Source organism: Gymnodraco acuticeps, unplaced genomic scaffold, assembly GCF_902827175.1.
Source record: "Gymnodraco acuticeps unplaced genomic scaffold, fGymAcu1.1, whole genome shotgun sequence".
Classification (NCBI taxonomy): Eukaryota; Metazoa; Chordata; class Actinopteri; order Perciformes; family Bathydraconidae; genus Gymnodraco; species Gymnodraco acuticeps.
This window is the reverse complement of record NW_022990646.1, coordinates 479,254-492,187: the sequence shown is the minus strand read 5'-3', so window position 1 is coordinate 492,187 and position 12,934 is coordinate 479,254. Positions and strand designations below refer to the sequence as shown.

The following is a 12,934-nucleotide window of genomic DNA, read 5'->3' as shown; positions in this document are numbered from 1 at the left end:
TTTTCATGTACATTTGATTTTTAATTGTTAATTCTCTATTCCACTTTGTAGGTATTTGTATTGGTCTGAACACACGGCTGCTTCTGTTACGAAATAATTGGGATCAATAGAGTATATATCTATAACATGGTAGGGCAAATGGGTTTTATTATTGGCAACAGGAAATGATATATCTTACCTGCCCTCTCTTCACCCCCTGCTCTTTAGACCCCACCCTTTTCTGTGATGACCAATTAAGTTCAAGGCTCAGAGCTTGCAAAGATAGAGACCCCGGGTGTGTTTACCTCCAGTGTCAGAACATCTGAAAGCAGCACTCAGGACTCTCTCAGGACTTCTGTTGCTGTTGATATTAGGAGGACACAGTACCATGCAACACATCTCTGGTAAGTGATGGTGATCTTAATCAATGTGTGCTATTTGTGCAATATATATATATATTCCGTTAATAACTGTGCAATATATACCTGGCTGCTAAATCCTCAGAACTGTTACAGGGTGTGTATTTTTGTAAATTGTGTAACTTTTTAATTGTATTCTATTTCTTATTATATATATTTTTTTTTTTTTACTTTAATACTTTTTTATGCATGTAACATATGTCACATTAAGCTGTCTTTGGCACTTTTTCTGCTGTAACAACGTACATTTCCCTTCTTTGGGAGTAATCATGTTCTCTCTCTCTCTCTCTCTCTCTCTCTCTCTCTCTCTCTCTCTCTCTCTCTCTCTCTCTCTCTCTCTCTCTCTCTCTCTCTCTCTCTCTCTCTCTCTCTCTCTCTCTCTCTCTCTCTGGTATATTCTGATTCTGCCAAATGCAAGATGCATTGGACCATGCCTCATCAATTAGTTGTTGAATTAGCTTTGTCTGGGTTTTAACCAACAGGAAACTAACACCTTCATTCAAATGTTTACTGATTCGAATAGAAATTGAGATTTAAAGTGAAAAACTGTGCTGAGTTATGCTGAGTTGTCTCAAGTCCTGCTGAATATATTTTTCCTGTTTTTAATACTCCTATAAACTGCTATAAGCCAGTCACAGTTACCATGAATACATTTGATTTAGCAGAATGTGTATTTTCTCCACAGACTCCAAACTGCATCTGAGCATGCCCCGCTCCCCTCAGACAGCTGACTCATACCAGCAGGGCTGCATCAGGATGACCCTGGAGAGCGCTGATCTCTGGAAGTCCTTCCACAGCAGCGGGACAGAGATGATAATAACAAAGCATGGAAGGTAACAACGCTACCCACTGAAGTCCTGCAGCACTGCTATACATTAATTATCACAAAGACCACCAAAACTGAGATTCAGAGCCATTTCCTGCTTTTATAAAAACATTTCAATTCACTTTCTTCTTATTTTCAGGAGAATGTTTCCATACTGCAGCATCAGACTCTCAGGGCTCCAACCTTTTGCAAATTACGTCGTCATGATAGATATGGTTCCTGCAGACAGCTTCAAATACAGGGTACATGCATATGTAACACACACTTGAGTACTGTAGGCACAACATTTGGGGATTCAAAGCAGCAGTATGTAAAACGCAGCAGTCTGCGGCCTGCCCACTGTGGGCCGTTCACCGCTGCATTTCAAAGCCTTTCATTGCTTCCTGTTTGTGCATTCACGGCTGGAGGCCCAATCAATTAGCATCCCTTTCTATTCACTGTTGTGAATGAGGAGCCACTAACTGCTATGGCCCATTTGGTCACAGATATTGCTTTTAGCACACACTTGTAAAAAAGAAGGGAAAGTAATGTAGTAGAGATAGGGATACGTTTTTTAAGGTGCTATGAAATTATTAAACAGAGATTTATTTATGAGTTTCCATACATGATCAGAAAACTTTAATGCTATTGTATTTATATTTCTGAAATATATTGGACTGTTTATTTCTGTGTCTTGATTTATCTTAAGACATTGCATTGTGTTTTTATGCTGCTGCAACACAAACCTTTCCCAAATTGGGATCAATAAAGTATCTATATCTATCTATCTATCTATCTATCTATAAGATGTATAGACTAAACATTTGTTAATACCTCAGCTTTATTTTTCGCTTGTTGAATAAATAAAGTATTTCTTGCTTCATGAAGACTTTGGATTAAACCTCATGTCTTACATCTAACCTTTCATCCATCCCCCATTTCTCTGTAGTGGAAAAAGGAGCAGTGGGAGGTGGCGGGGAAGTCAGAGCCCCAGCCCCCGTGTCGGACATACATGCATCCAGACTCCCCTGCCCCAGGAAGTCACTGGATGAAGCAGCCATTGTCTTTTCTCAGGATGAAGCTCACCAACAACACCTTGGACCAGCACGGCCATGTAAGACCCCCTTACACACATGCTATGTTGACTAAACATACCGAATGTGCTTTGTACTCACTCTGCTCTTCTACCCATCAGATCATTGTGCACTCTATGCATCGCTACTACCCCAGGTTTCACATCACCCAGGCAGACAGTCCTTACACCGTCCGCTGGGGCCCCTTCCAGACCTTCTCCTTCCCAGAGACCACCTTCACTACAGTGACCGCTTACCAAAACCCAAAGGTATGCAGCAGTTTAACAACACATTAAAGGTCTCCTATTATACTCTTTTTCATCTCAGATATATACAAAACATGTCTCTGTAGTGTTCCTAAATCAATCTAAACATTACCATTGAGGAGTGAGAGTGATGCGCACGCAGTTTGCCCAAAACCGAAAGCTCTGTTAAAGTATAATGAAAAATAAGTTTATTGCCATAAATGTTATGATGGATTATCAGTAATTTTGATCAGAAAACAGCAAAGGTAAGACGTATTTGCCGTTTTGGCCCCCGTAAAGTGAAGTTGTGTGTTGTCTTTCCTGGCCTTCGCTGCCGTGAGTTTTGGTCAGTTATGAAACTTATACCAATGGAATCTGTGGAATCTCAGCTTTCATATGATATTTACTTTGTACAGATAGCATGAAGTATAACATATCTCTACCGTGAGTTATGTGCTAAGTGCGTTAGCATTTCTTCGTTTAGTGCTAATTCAGAGGCTTGGTATTACCCTTGTGTTTCGTTTAGCTAAACATGGTTAATATTTTCTGATAGCTGAGTTTCTTCCCGTTAAGTGGGTATGACACATTAATAGGTTGTTAAATGTTAAGAAGTCCTGAGACACAGTTTCGTGCAATATTGTTGGCAATCGGGCTTAAGAGGTTAAACAAGCCAACAAAACGTTATGACATCATAAAGTGGCTAAAATCTGATCAGCTCATTTTCAGACAGGTTTTTATATAAATGGATCAGGCCAAAAAGTGAGCAAATATTTTTTCCTGAAACTTTCAGATTCTCTTTACACAGAGGGGACACATGTTTATGCATAAAAGACATGAAAAAGTGGATTTTGCAAAATAGGTGACCTTTAAGAGTGATGAAGCAAAAAACAAACCACTTGTTGAGTTAATTTAGGCCTTCTTACTTCTTCAGCACTTACTATGGTATGATCTTTCTTGAAGTGAATATATATGCACTTTCCTTGTTGTTCGGAGTTTGATTCTTCATGTTTTTTTGCACTTATTGTAAGGATCTGAGCCCCCAAACAGTTTGACAACTATCTCTTCTTGCCTTTTAAAGATCACCAAATTGAAGATCGACCACAACCCATTCGCTAAGGGATTTAGGGAGGGAGGCACTCATTCCCACAGCAAAAGGTAAGAATAAATAAACGTGCCTATACATATTCCTGTTTTTGTCTTACATTATATACATATAGATTTGAATTAAAAGAGATGTTCTTTCATTAGAGTAGAATTCCAATATAAACACATATAATCAGAATAGTCAGAATAGTGAAAAAATAATTGTTATATTTTTCTTCAGGTGTCGTTCTAACAGAAGCTCTCCTGTGAAAAGAGCCCGACTGGAGAGGGAAGATCTTTGCACCAGTCCTCCAGGCAAGCCTTTCTGTTTTTTTATATGATTTAGTGTTTCTCAAACAGCAACAGATGGAATTCCTAGGAAGGAGAAGTATTCCTTTAAATGAGGAGCTCAAGGGATGTCCGAACTTAAAACTGTTTTTAAAAAAGGTATAAGGACACGATTTTAACAAGATACAGGGATGACGTTATTTAATCATAACTGAGTGTTTGCAGTTTATTTATTTATTTGGTTTGTTATTTTATCTTTTCTTGAATATCCTCTGTTATGTATTTGTTTGTTTATTTATATGCTTATTTGTTTGTTTATTTATCTTCTTATTTATTTATTTGTTTATTTATCTGTTTATTTATTTGTTGTTTTATGTTTTTTTTCAATAACAAATGTATTTCTTTAAGAAGAAAAAAAATAAAATGAAAAAAATAAATATATATGTTAGTAATTTCGTTTTTGGGAGAAGGGGTGGGATTAAATAAATGTAAACTTTTTCCCCTTTTCGGATCTGTAATTAAGTAGATTATTTGTTTATACATAAGTAGATTATTTGTTTATACATAATTTAGAGTCAGTAATATTTATGTATATCAATTTGACACTGATTCATTTTGTACTGTATAATAATTCTCATGTTACATTTTTGTATTATTGTTTCACACTTTCAAAATAAATCTAATCAAATCAAATAAAAAATTCCTATAAATCAACGTGCCAGTCTTATTGATCATTGTATTTCCCTCGCAGGCCTGCAGAGGATGCCCTCCACCTCTCAGTCAGTGAAGGTGGGGAAGGATGAGCAGCCCTTGAAGGAGCACGACCTTTCAGCCTGTTCATCGGAGCAGGAGAGTGTCCACACCGAGCCCCTGGAGCCGCAGGAGTACGACTACAGCTGTGAAGAACAGATGGTGCCTGCATCCGTGCCATACCAGCCCTACAGGTACGATTTAGGATTCTCAAGATGAGATCAAATCCGATAGTAGAGAAAAATAAAATGCAAACTGGCGATCCATGACATGTAACCTCCATATCACTCTTTCATCCCTGTAGATCTCTAGAGTACGCCAGATATCCGCTGCATTCCAATGAAGTAGATGCAGCCCACTCTCTCCTCCACCCTCCACATCATCCACTCTCCACAGCTGAACACATCTCCCAACAACATGGCTACTACCATTATCCTCACCACCACAGCCAGGCTGGGGATTGGAGCCAGTATCCGCTCTTCTCCTACTCTTGTTAGTGACCATTTTCAATATGGTGACAATATTAACGGGGATGAAACCACTAAAGCAGGGGTGTCTAAACTGTTTTCACCGAGGGCCACATACAGAAAAATATACAAAGGGCCTGGCCACTCACTAGAGTTATATTGCCTCATAAGTTCAGTTATAAGTTAGCAATCAATCAAATGTAGGTACATTTTGCTTGTGAGTGTTGGCAGCTCATCCCGTAAAACAGAAGCCTCAGATTGATTATAATAAGGAGAAATAAGAAGGGTGTATTTCAAGCTTGTTATGTAAATAAGTCATTGGGCTTTTTTCTTATCAACTAAGATGTTAGAAAATGTTTACAACTTTAATTGACTGAATTTATTTGAAAAGTGGTCTTATTAACACATGATTACTACTGTGTAATATATGTTTACATTTATATTTAAAAAGTAGACGGAAGACAAGCACAAGTTTCATTTGTGGGCCATATTCCATTATACTTTTTGAATTTGCTGGGGGCCGATTCAAAAGGGTCCGCAGGCCACATTTGGCCCCTGGGCCGTAGTTTGGACACCCCTGCACTAAAGTCTTGAAGGAATATTGTCACTGTGTCACAGGCAGACCTGGGACTGACTGACATGTCACTCCAGTTTGTGATAACATTGTACAATTGTGTAAAAAATGTAGTGTATTTCAAAAAGCTTGTATTTTTTGTGAGGTTCACTTTAACTTTAGTCTCTTAATTAGACAATAATCATATTCAAGTGAAGACTTATTAACTAGGATTTATATTCCTGATCACACATGTGCTAGTTCAGTCACAACTTGCATGATTGTCTGTGTTAAAAAATATATCGGTAATGTTTTAAAATGCAATATATAAAGTATTTTCTGTATACAGTCAGCTGGGAAATAAGTGTGACATTTAATCTGCCACTCTGATGAAAGGATACCCTATGTAAAAAAACATGTTTGGAAAAACCTCATGATTCTGGGTTTGTCTACGGCTTATAGCAAGAATAATAGGAAAAGGACCAGAAGATAATGAATATCCACTTTACTTCTGTTAAACAACAAAATGTAAAATATATATTTTTAGAGTCATATCAGACAAGTTATGGCGCATTTCCACTACAGTGCGGAGCGCGGTTTAAGCGTGCCGTGCACGGCCCGTTTTTGGTTGCGTTTCCACTTGGCGTAGTACCGGCTAGCGGGTACTATTTCACAGTTTTTCTGGCCCCATAAAATCGAGGTTCTTTGCGGGCCAACAACCAGGCTGAGTCGGGCTGAGTATGCTAAACTAGAGAGAGAATCGCTGGCAAGGGGGCTACAACTACAACAAAATGAACATATTTGACCATGATCTAATTGTAATACACGTTTCAAAATGTTTCCGAAGTAACAACATACTGATACCGGTTAGTAAATACCATGAATTGATGCTTTGACAAGTCTGCAGACAGACGGCAGGCGAAACATCTTTTTAAATGCGTGTTTTCTGAATGGAGATCGGCTAAGCTAACGTTGTATATGCTCCGACCGTCCACACTCACAACAACGGCCTACAGACATTATAAACCAGCGAATGTATTCGCCATGACATGATTTGAGTGCTATCAGCTAACAGCTGATGTTGTTTTTCTGTGGTTCACATTGAAGATGACGTCACGGTTACTGCCCCAGCTACTAAACTGTAATGGAAACGCAGCATAAAGTGAGCCAGTCCTAACAAGGCCTAACTATACCGTACTAAGCCGAGCGAGGCCCTGCAATGGAAATGCGCCATTATATTGTGCCAGAATTAGCATTTGCATCCTAAATGACAACATTGTATGTTTGTGTTTAATGGCTAAGGAAAGTTTTATCACAATAAATCCTGAGGAAATCAATGAATAAACTTGTGTGTCTTTAAATCCTATTCCTAATGCTTTAGGCTTTTGTGAATACATAACATTTAAATTAGGGATGCTCAGATCGCCAATTTTGGGGCCGATCGCCGGAATCAATATCGGCCGATACCGATCGCCGATCCGATCGAGTGGGCGGGGCCTATGGGGATCTTCCATTTAAAGTGATGTTTAAAACTCAGTTAATGGGGCTCATTCACTGGCGCTTCCACAAACAACAACCAACATAATAATTACATTCAAATGAAGTACATTATTCAAGTTTAGATTAACTTTGGATAATAACACGGGAGAAATTAGCGGAAGCTCATTTCTCTCCTCTCTCCCATTCTCTCTCTCTCCTGACAGCCCGTCAGTATCTCATGCAGCTCACTGATCCAGTAATGAGTGACCCGACAGTGAAGAATAAATATATGTATAACTAGTTTAGCTGGTTCCAGAGGTAGATAAAATAGCTAAGTGTGTTAGGTCTAACTCTTAAGTGTGCTCTGCTCCGCTCACCGGTACGTCACAGCGGGTGGAGCTGCAGGACTTCTGCTCAATCAAGTTGCATACCGCTATTTTATTGTCATTTTCGGACAATACTGCCAGACTGGTTGGCGAGCTTGTTTTGGCTTGCACAGAGAAAAGTGTCATGTATTTTACGTTATGCGATCGACTCTCGCGATCGTAATTTTTAAGGCCCTGACACACCAGGCCGATTTCGGCTGTTTTCGTAAGTCGGGAGACGAAGTCCTGTCCTGTCCTGTCGCCCAAACTCAATTTGGTGTGTCCCGCACCGTCGACCGTGACACGCCTTATTTGGACTGCCTGTCCCGATGCATGCATCGGGTCTGGCAGTCGGACCAAACAATCACTCTGATTGGCTGTTCAGCTAGCGAATCAGTGCATGAGAAGCGAAACGGAAGTGAGGGACGTAAACAAACGATTTAAGAAGGCACACACAGACTGATATTCATTTTCATCGATCTGGAATGACGCAAACGAAGACCTGCTCATCACATTGATCCAGGAGAGGCCAGCTCTGTACGATATCACTGAGAAAAGGTACTCGAACCGAGTAGTGAAAACCGGACTCTGGCGAGAGATTGAAATGCAATTTGGTTCCTCGGGTAAGATTATCTTTTTCATCAATTGAGCTCTTTAGCAGATACTGTTGGCTTTTTATTGTTTGCCAGCGTACAGTGACGTTAACGTGAAATTTAATTTGTTATTTCAACCTTGTGTTTTGTTGTTATCTTGTTGCTAGCTGTTGCTAGCTGTGCAGTTTGGCACTGCATATAGATATGAATTGGACATGCTAACTAGCCACAATGCTTACGTCGTTTATTTGTGTGCTTCAGAGAAAGAGCTGAGGAAGAAGTGGGATTCTCTGCGAACCCAGTACACCCGGTACAGGAAACTTGCCCCTTCGGGTAGTTGTGGAGCACCAAAGACGGGCAGACAGCAGTGGATCATAACCAGGCTGCAGTTTGCACACGCTATTTGTTGTTGTTTATATATCACGCAGTCTGTTCTTCTTCTCTGTCTTCCGGTTGTTGCCTATTTTTAATGACGAATACACACTACCGCCACCTGCTGGTAAGGAGAGTTATTGCCACTCATGCACTGAAGTCTTTGCGGTGTGTTCCTGTGCGACACATGGCCAAGACGCAGGAGAACACCGCGACGCAACAGCCGACGTCTGCGTTGGCGAGTCCTCTGGTGACTGCTTGGTGCGTCAGGGCCTTTAGAGAGCACTGATCGATCGGCAGAGAGTGAGTATCGGCCAATATCGATCGACGGCCGATCGATTGGAGCATCCCTAATTTAAATCCATAAGTATGGAATTCAACAGCTACATTAACAGCTCTGCAAGATAGTATTTAGGCCCAGTGCTGTGGATGCTAACATGCTAACAATGAAGATAGTAATATGCTGAATTTAGCATAGCAGGTGCTAACATTAGCTCACTTTCATAAGCAACAACTGAACAATAGCAGTTAGTTCTGGTCGACAAAGAAAGAAAAAATGAAAAATTAATCCGTGGTTGTTTTTGCCGACATGTAATGGCAATTCACTCAAACGTTTTTGAGATATATTATAGCCTACTCAAAATCTCAACATCAAAGTGGCACTTTAGTCATTAGGAGACATTTTCTGGGAACCAGTATACCCTACTGGATATTTTAAAAATGTTGACCTGCTGGTGGAGCTAAAACACAGGTCAAGGGTTCATCCATATGTCGGTAATAATAATAATAATAGATTCAATTTGGGACACAAGGCCACTTTGTCAACAAACAAACAAAAAAGAAGGGCAAATAATAAAGTAAAAATTAAACAAATAGCTGGGGGAGTGGAAGCAGGGGGACTGTGATAGGTTAGGGGTCAAAGGACATGGTGAACAGGTGAGTTTTTAATGAAGACTTGAAGATGTCCAGGGAAGCAGCATTGTGGCATGGAGAGAACCAATTGTCAAGTCAGTGCATCTAAAAATGTACCAGAAAAATGCTTTTTTTCCTACTTTATTTGAATCTTTTGATCACAAGCAAAAAACAAGAGCATATTTATTTATCGAGTGGAAGAAAGAGCAAAGGAACATGGATAGTATTTCCGAGAGCAACGTGTCGGACCAGATAAAGCTATGACAGACAGATAGCACGAAATTACCATCACAATCTGGCATAGTTTCCCCAGCAGAAGGCTGGAACGTCTGTGTGTTAAATGTTTTAAGAGAGAGAGAAGCCATATCTGGGACATTTATACAGCTTCAGGGAGCAGACGGAGATCATTTTCTAGAGCACTCAAATCACATGTTATTGCGGGATACTCTTTTTTATCATCACTGTAAAAAAAAACATACAAAGAGTCAAAATTGTGGATGGTCCAAAACCTGAAGCAGATATGGCTTCAGTCACAGCGTTTCTGAGGAAGATTGAACATCCTGATAACAGGATGCTACGATTAACCTCCAGGGCTTCCTGAGGAATCCTTGGCCATCTAGGGCCATCCCAAATTGCTCCCACCTTGCTGTATAATATGTTAAAAATATCATGAAATAAAGTCATAGCATTATATGTTGAAAATGTAATGGAAAAAGGAATGGCCTTTGATGTTAAAGGGGACCTATCATGCAAAATGCCATTTTTTAATGTCTTTTATACATAAATATGTGTTCCCGGTGTGTCAGGGTCCAGGCCAGGGAAGTCAGGCAGCGCCAGAAAATAAAACCCTCTTTTCCTCTGTGTGCAAATCTCTAAAAACGGGAGCTGATCTAAATTTGCCATCCGATATGATGTACATTATGTCATATCGGATGGTGAACCCACGGCTCTATCAGAAACGTCGCTGTATCAGAAACAATTCCCGACGTGTTTTGGACATAATAGTCTTTGTTTACATGTTTACATCGCTAACACTCAGAGCTAAACTGTACTGGAGAGAGCATGTGTAAGAAGCAGGATATAAAAAGGAACTCACCTTGTGGTATAACCGGCAAGAGAGAAAGCCTTTGAGCTCCATACTAATACAGTAATAATCCTTGATCTAATAATCCTTGATCTAATAATCCTTGATCCAATAATCCTTGCGCATAGGCGGATTTTGCGGGGGGCATTGCCCCCCTAGTGGCTGAAATATGTTACAGCATTACTACGTCCAAAACTGTTCCAATACAAATATTTCGTATATCAATATTTTAATAGATGTAATATAATGATTGTTACAATACAAATCTGAATAATATCATGTTTTGTTTGAAATAATTAAATTTTTGAGCAGTCGCATGTTGTGACGTGTGTGTGTGTGACGTTACGTATGAGGTTAAGGACACGAGTTCCCTCGCTTTTTTTTGCATACAAGTGATTCAGCTATTGTATTACAATAATTAGCAGTAATGGATATGCAGCGATTTTTAAAACGTCCAATTTCTGGGACGTTTAAGGCGTCTACTTCTGCCCTAAGTATGACACTGGTTAATAACATTGTAGCGTGTTCAAGTAACCAAGGGATATATAGTAGTTATCAAATAAGTATAAGATGTGCACAGTTATGATAAGTTTTAAGGCCCTGACACACCTACCCGATTTTGGGAGTCAGAGGCAGTCGGGCATTCGCGGCGCCGTAATCAGGTTGGTGTGTCCCGCACCGTTGTTGCTTTACGTCACATTTGTACACCTCCCGCGGCCAAAGAAAGTCGGCCAAAGAAATCACTCTGATTGGCTGTTGCCTCTTTTGAATAACGAATACACACTACCGCTGCCTGCTGGTAAGGACAGTTACCACTCGTCGACTGAAGTCTTTGCGATGTGTTCGTAGGCGGGCGGCGTAGGCGGGCGGCGTAACCGACGCAGGCGACGTAAAAGTCGGGACGCCTTCGGTACGCGTTCTTTGGTCTCAGGTTGGTGTGTAGCAGCCTTTACAGATGTAATGCACTGTTGTTGGGGGGAGAGACCGCCGTGTGTGTGTGTGTGTGTGTGTGTGTGTGTGTGTGTGTGTGTGTGTGTGTGTGTGTGTGTGTGTGTGTGTGTGTGTGTGTGTGTGTGTGTGTGTGTGTGTGTGTGTGTGTGTGTGTGTGTGTGTGTGTGGCATGAGGCATGCATGACAGGACGAGTTGTGTTCGTATGTGGAAAAGTCATACTCAGTGCGGTGAACGCTGGCTTTATTGCTACTGTATCCGTAGCACCCCAGTTAAAAAAAAAAAGAAGAAGCTTTATACCCAGAATCAGCACTTTCGTAACAGGAAGAGAAATAGAGGGATATGAGGCATGGCTAGAATGGGTGATCTGTTTGGCATGTTTTTTATATATTTTGATATGTCTGAGACCCATGCTATTGCCTAAAATAGCATGATAGGTTACCTTTTAAAGGCATAGTAAAGTATGTCAAACATTTTGTAAACGAAACATTGTATAGCAGGTTGATAAATAAAAAGTTAGTTCTGAACTTAAGCGGGGACCCGGATCAATAAAGTTAGTTCTGGACATTAGTGGAGACCCTCACCAAAAAAAGTTACGTTTTTATGTAAGGAGGGACCCTTACCTAAGTACATTTATATGTTTTGATAAGTATCATTTTTATAAGGAGGGACCCTTAGCAAAAAAGTTACATTTTATATAAGGGGGGAGGGGGACCCAGGTTTATAAATACAATTATTTAAAAAATGTTTACAATTTCGAAAATATCAGAGCAAACATCAAAGTATAATTTTCAAAAGGTTAGTAAAGAAAAAACTGCACAGTATAATATATCAACATTTCAAGAAGTACTTTAAATAAATGTCATAGTGTCTGTACCTTATATGATTTTGGGGCATCACTTTGCATGCTCACCTTGATCAAATGGAGTTAAGTAATATAATACATTTGATTTATATAGCACACTTTAAAGACAATGTAATCTCAAGGTGCTTCACAAAGCTATAAGGAAAAATAAGTAAAAATATATATCTAAAGGAGCATATTGGATCAAATATGGCAATATAAAAAATAAAAATACGTGTGTTTATGTTTACTTATGAATATCATTCGACAGCAAAGCCTTTATTTGTGCCAACCTCTCCACAGCATGACAGGCTCCATCGATTAGTGTGAGGGCGGTGTCGGTAATGGACTGTAGGAAGGCTGTCATCGACCGTTCTGCACATCCATTAACACACACACACACACACACACACACACACACACACACACACACACACACACACACACACACACACTTTGCCCAGAGGAGAGGTCAGACTCAGCTAACTTTGATTAATTGTGTTCATTCTCACTGCGGCCACTGCCTATCATAGTCTCAGGCAATACATTGATTGGCTTTAATGACAATTTAACCCGGCACACACAGCACAAGGCTTCCTGGGCTAAAGCCTAAGCGTGAACTGAATGCACAGTAGATCCTCTCTCTTATCAGGAAATAGCTGTAAAAGACACAA

At 40.0% G+C, this 12,934-nt stretch overlaps 1 protein-coding gene across 1 annotated transcript; it reads left to right on the top strand.

Moving 5' to 3' along the window:
- Nucleotides 1-226: 226 nt before the first annotated feature.
- On the top strand, nt 227-6,014 carry LOC117554756 (T-box-containing protein TBX6L-like). The gene is made up of 9 exons (XM_034229252.1): nt 227-383; nt 1,084-1,231; nt 1,364-1,466; nt 2,153-2,317; nt 2,399-2,545; nt 3,600-3,676; nt 3,846-3,919; nt 4,644-4,836; nt 4,947-6,014. The coding sequence occupies exons 1-9, from the start codon at nt 368-370 to the stop codon at nt 5,137-5,139; spliced, it is 1,116 nt and encodes a 371-aa protein (XP_034085143.1). The 5' UTR covers nt 227-367; the 3' UTR covers nt 5,140-6,014.
- The last annotated feature ends 6,920 nt before the right edge of the window (nt 6,015-12,934 follow it).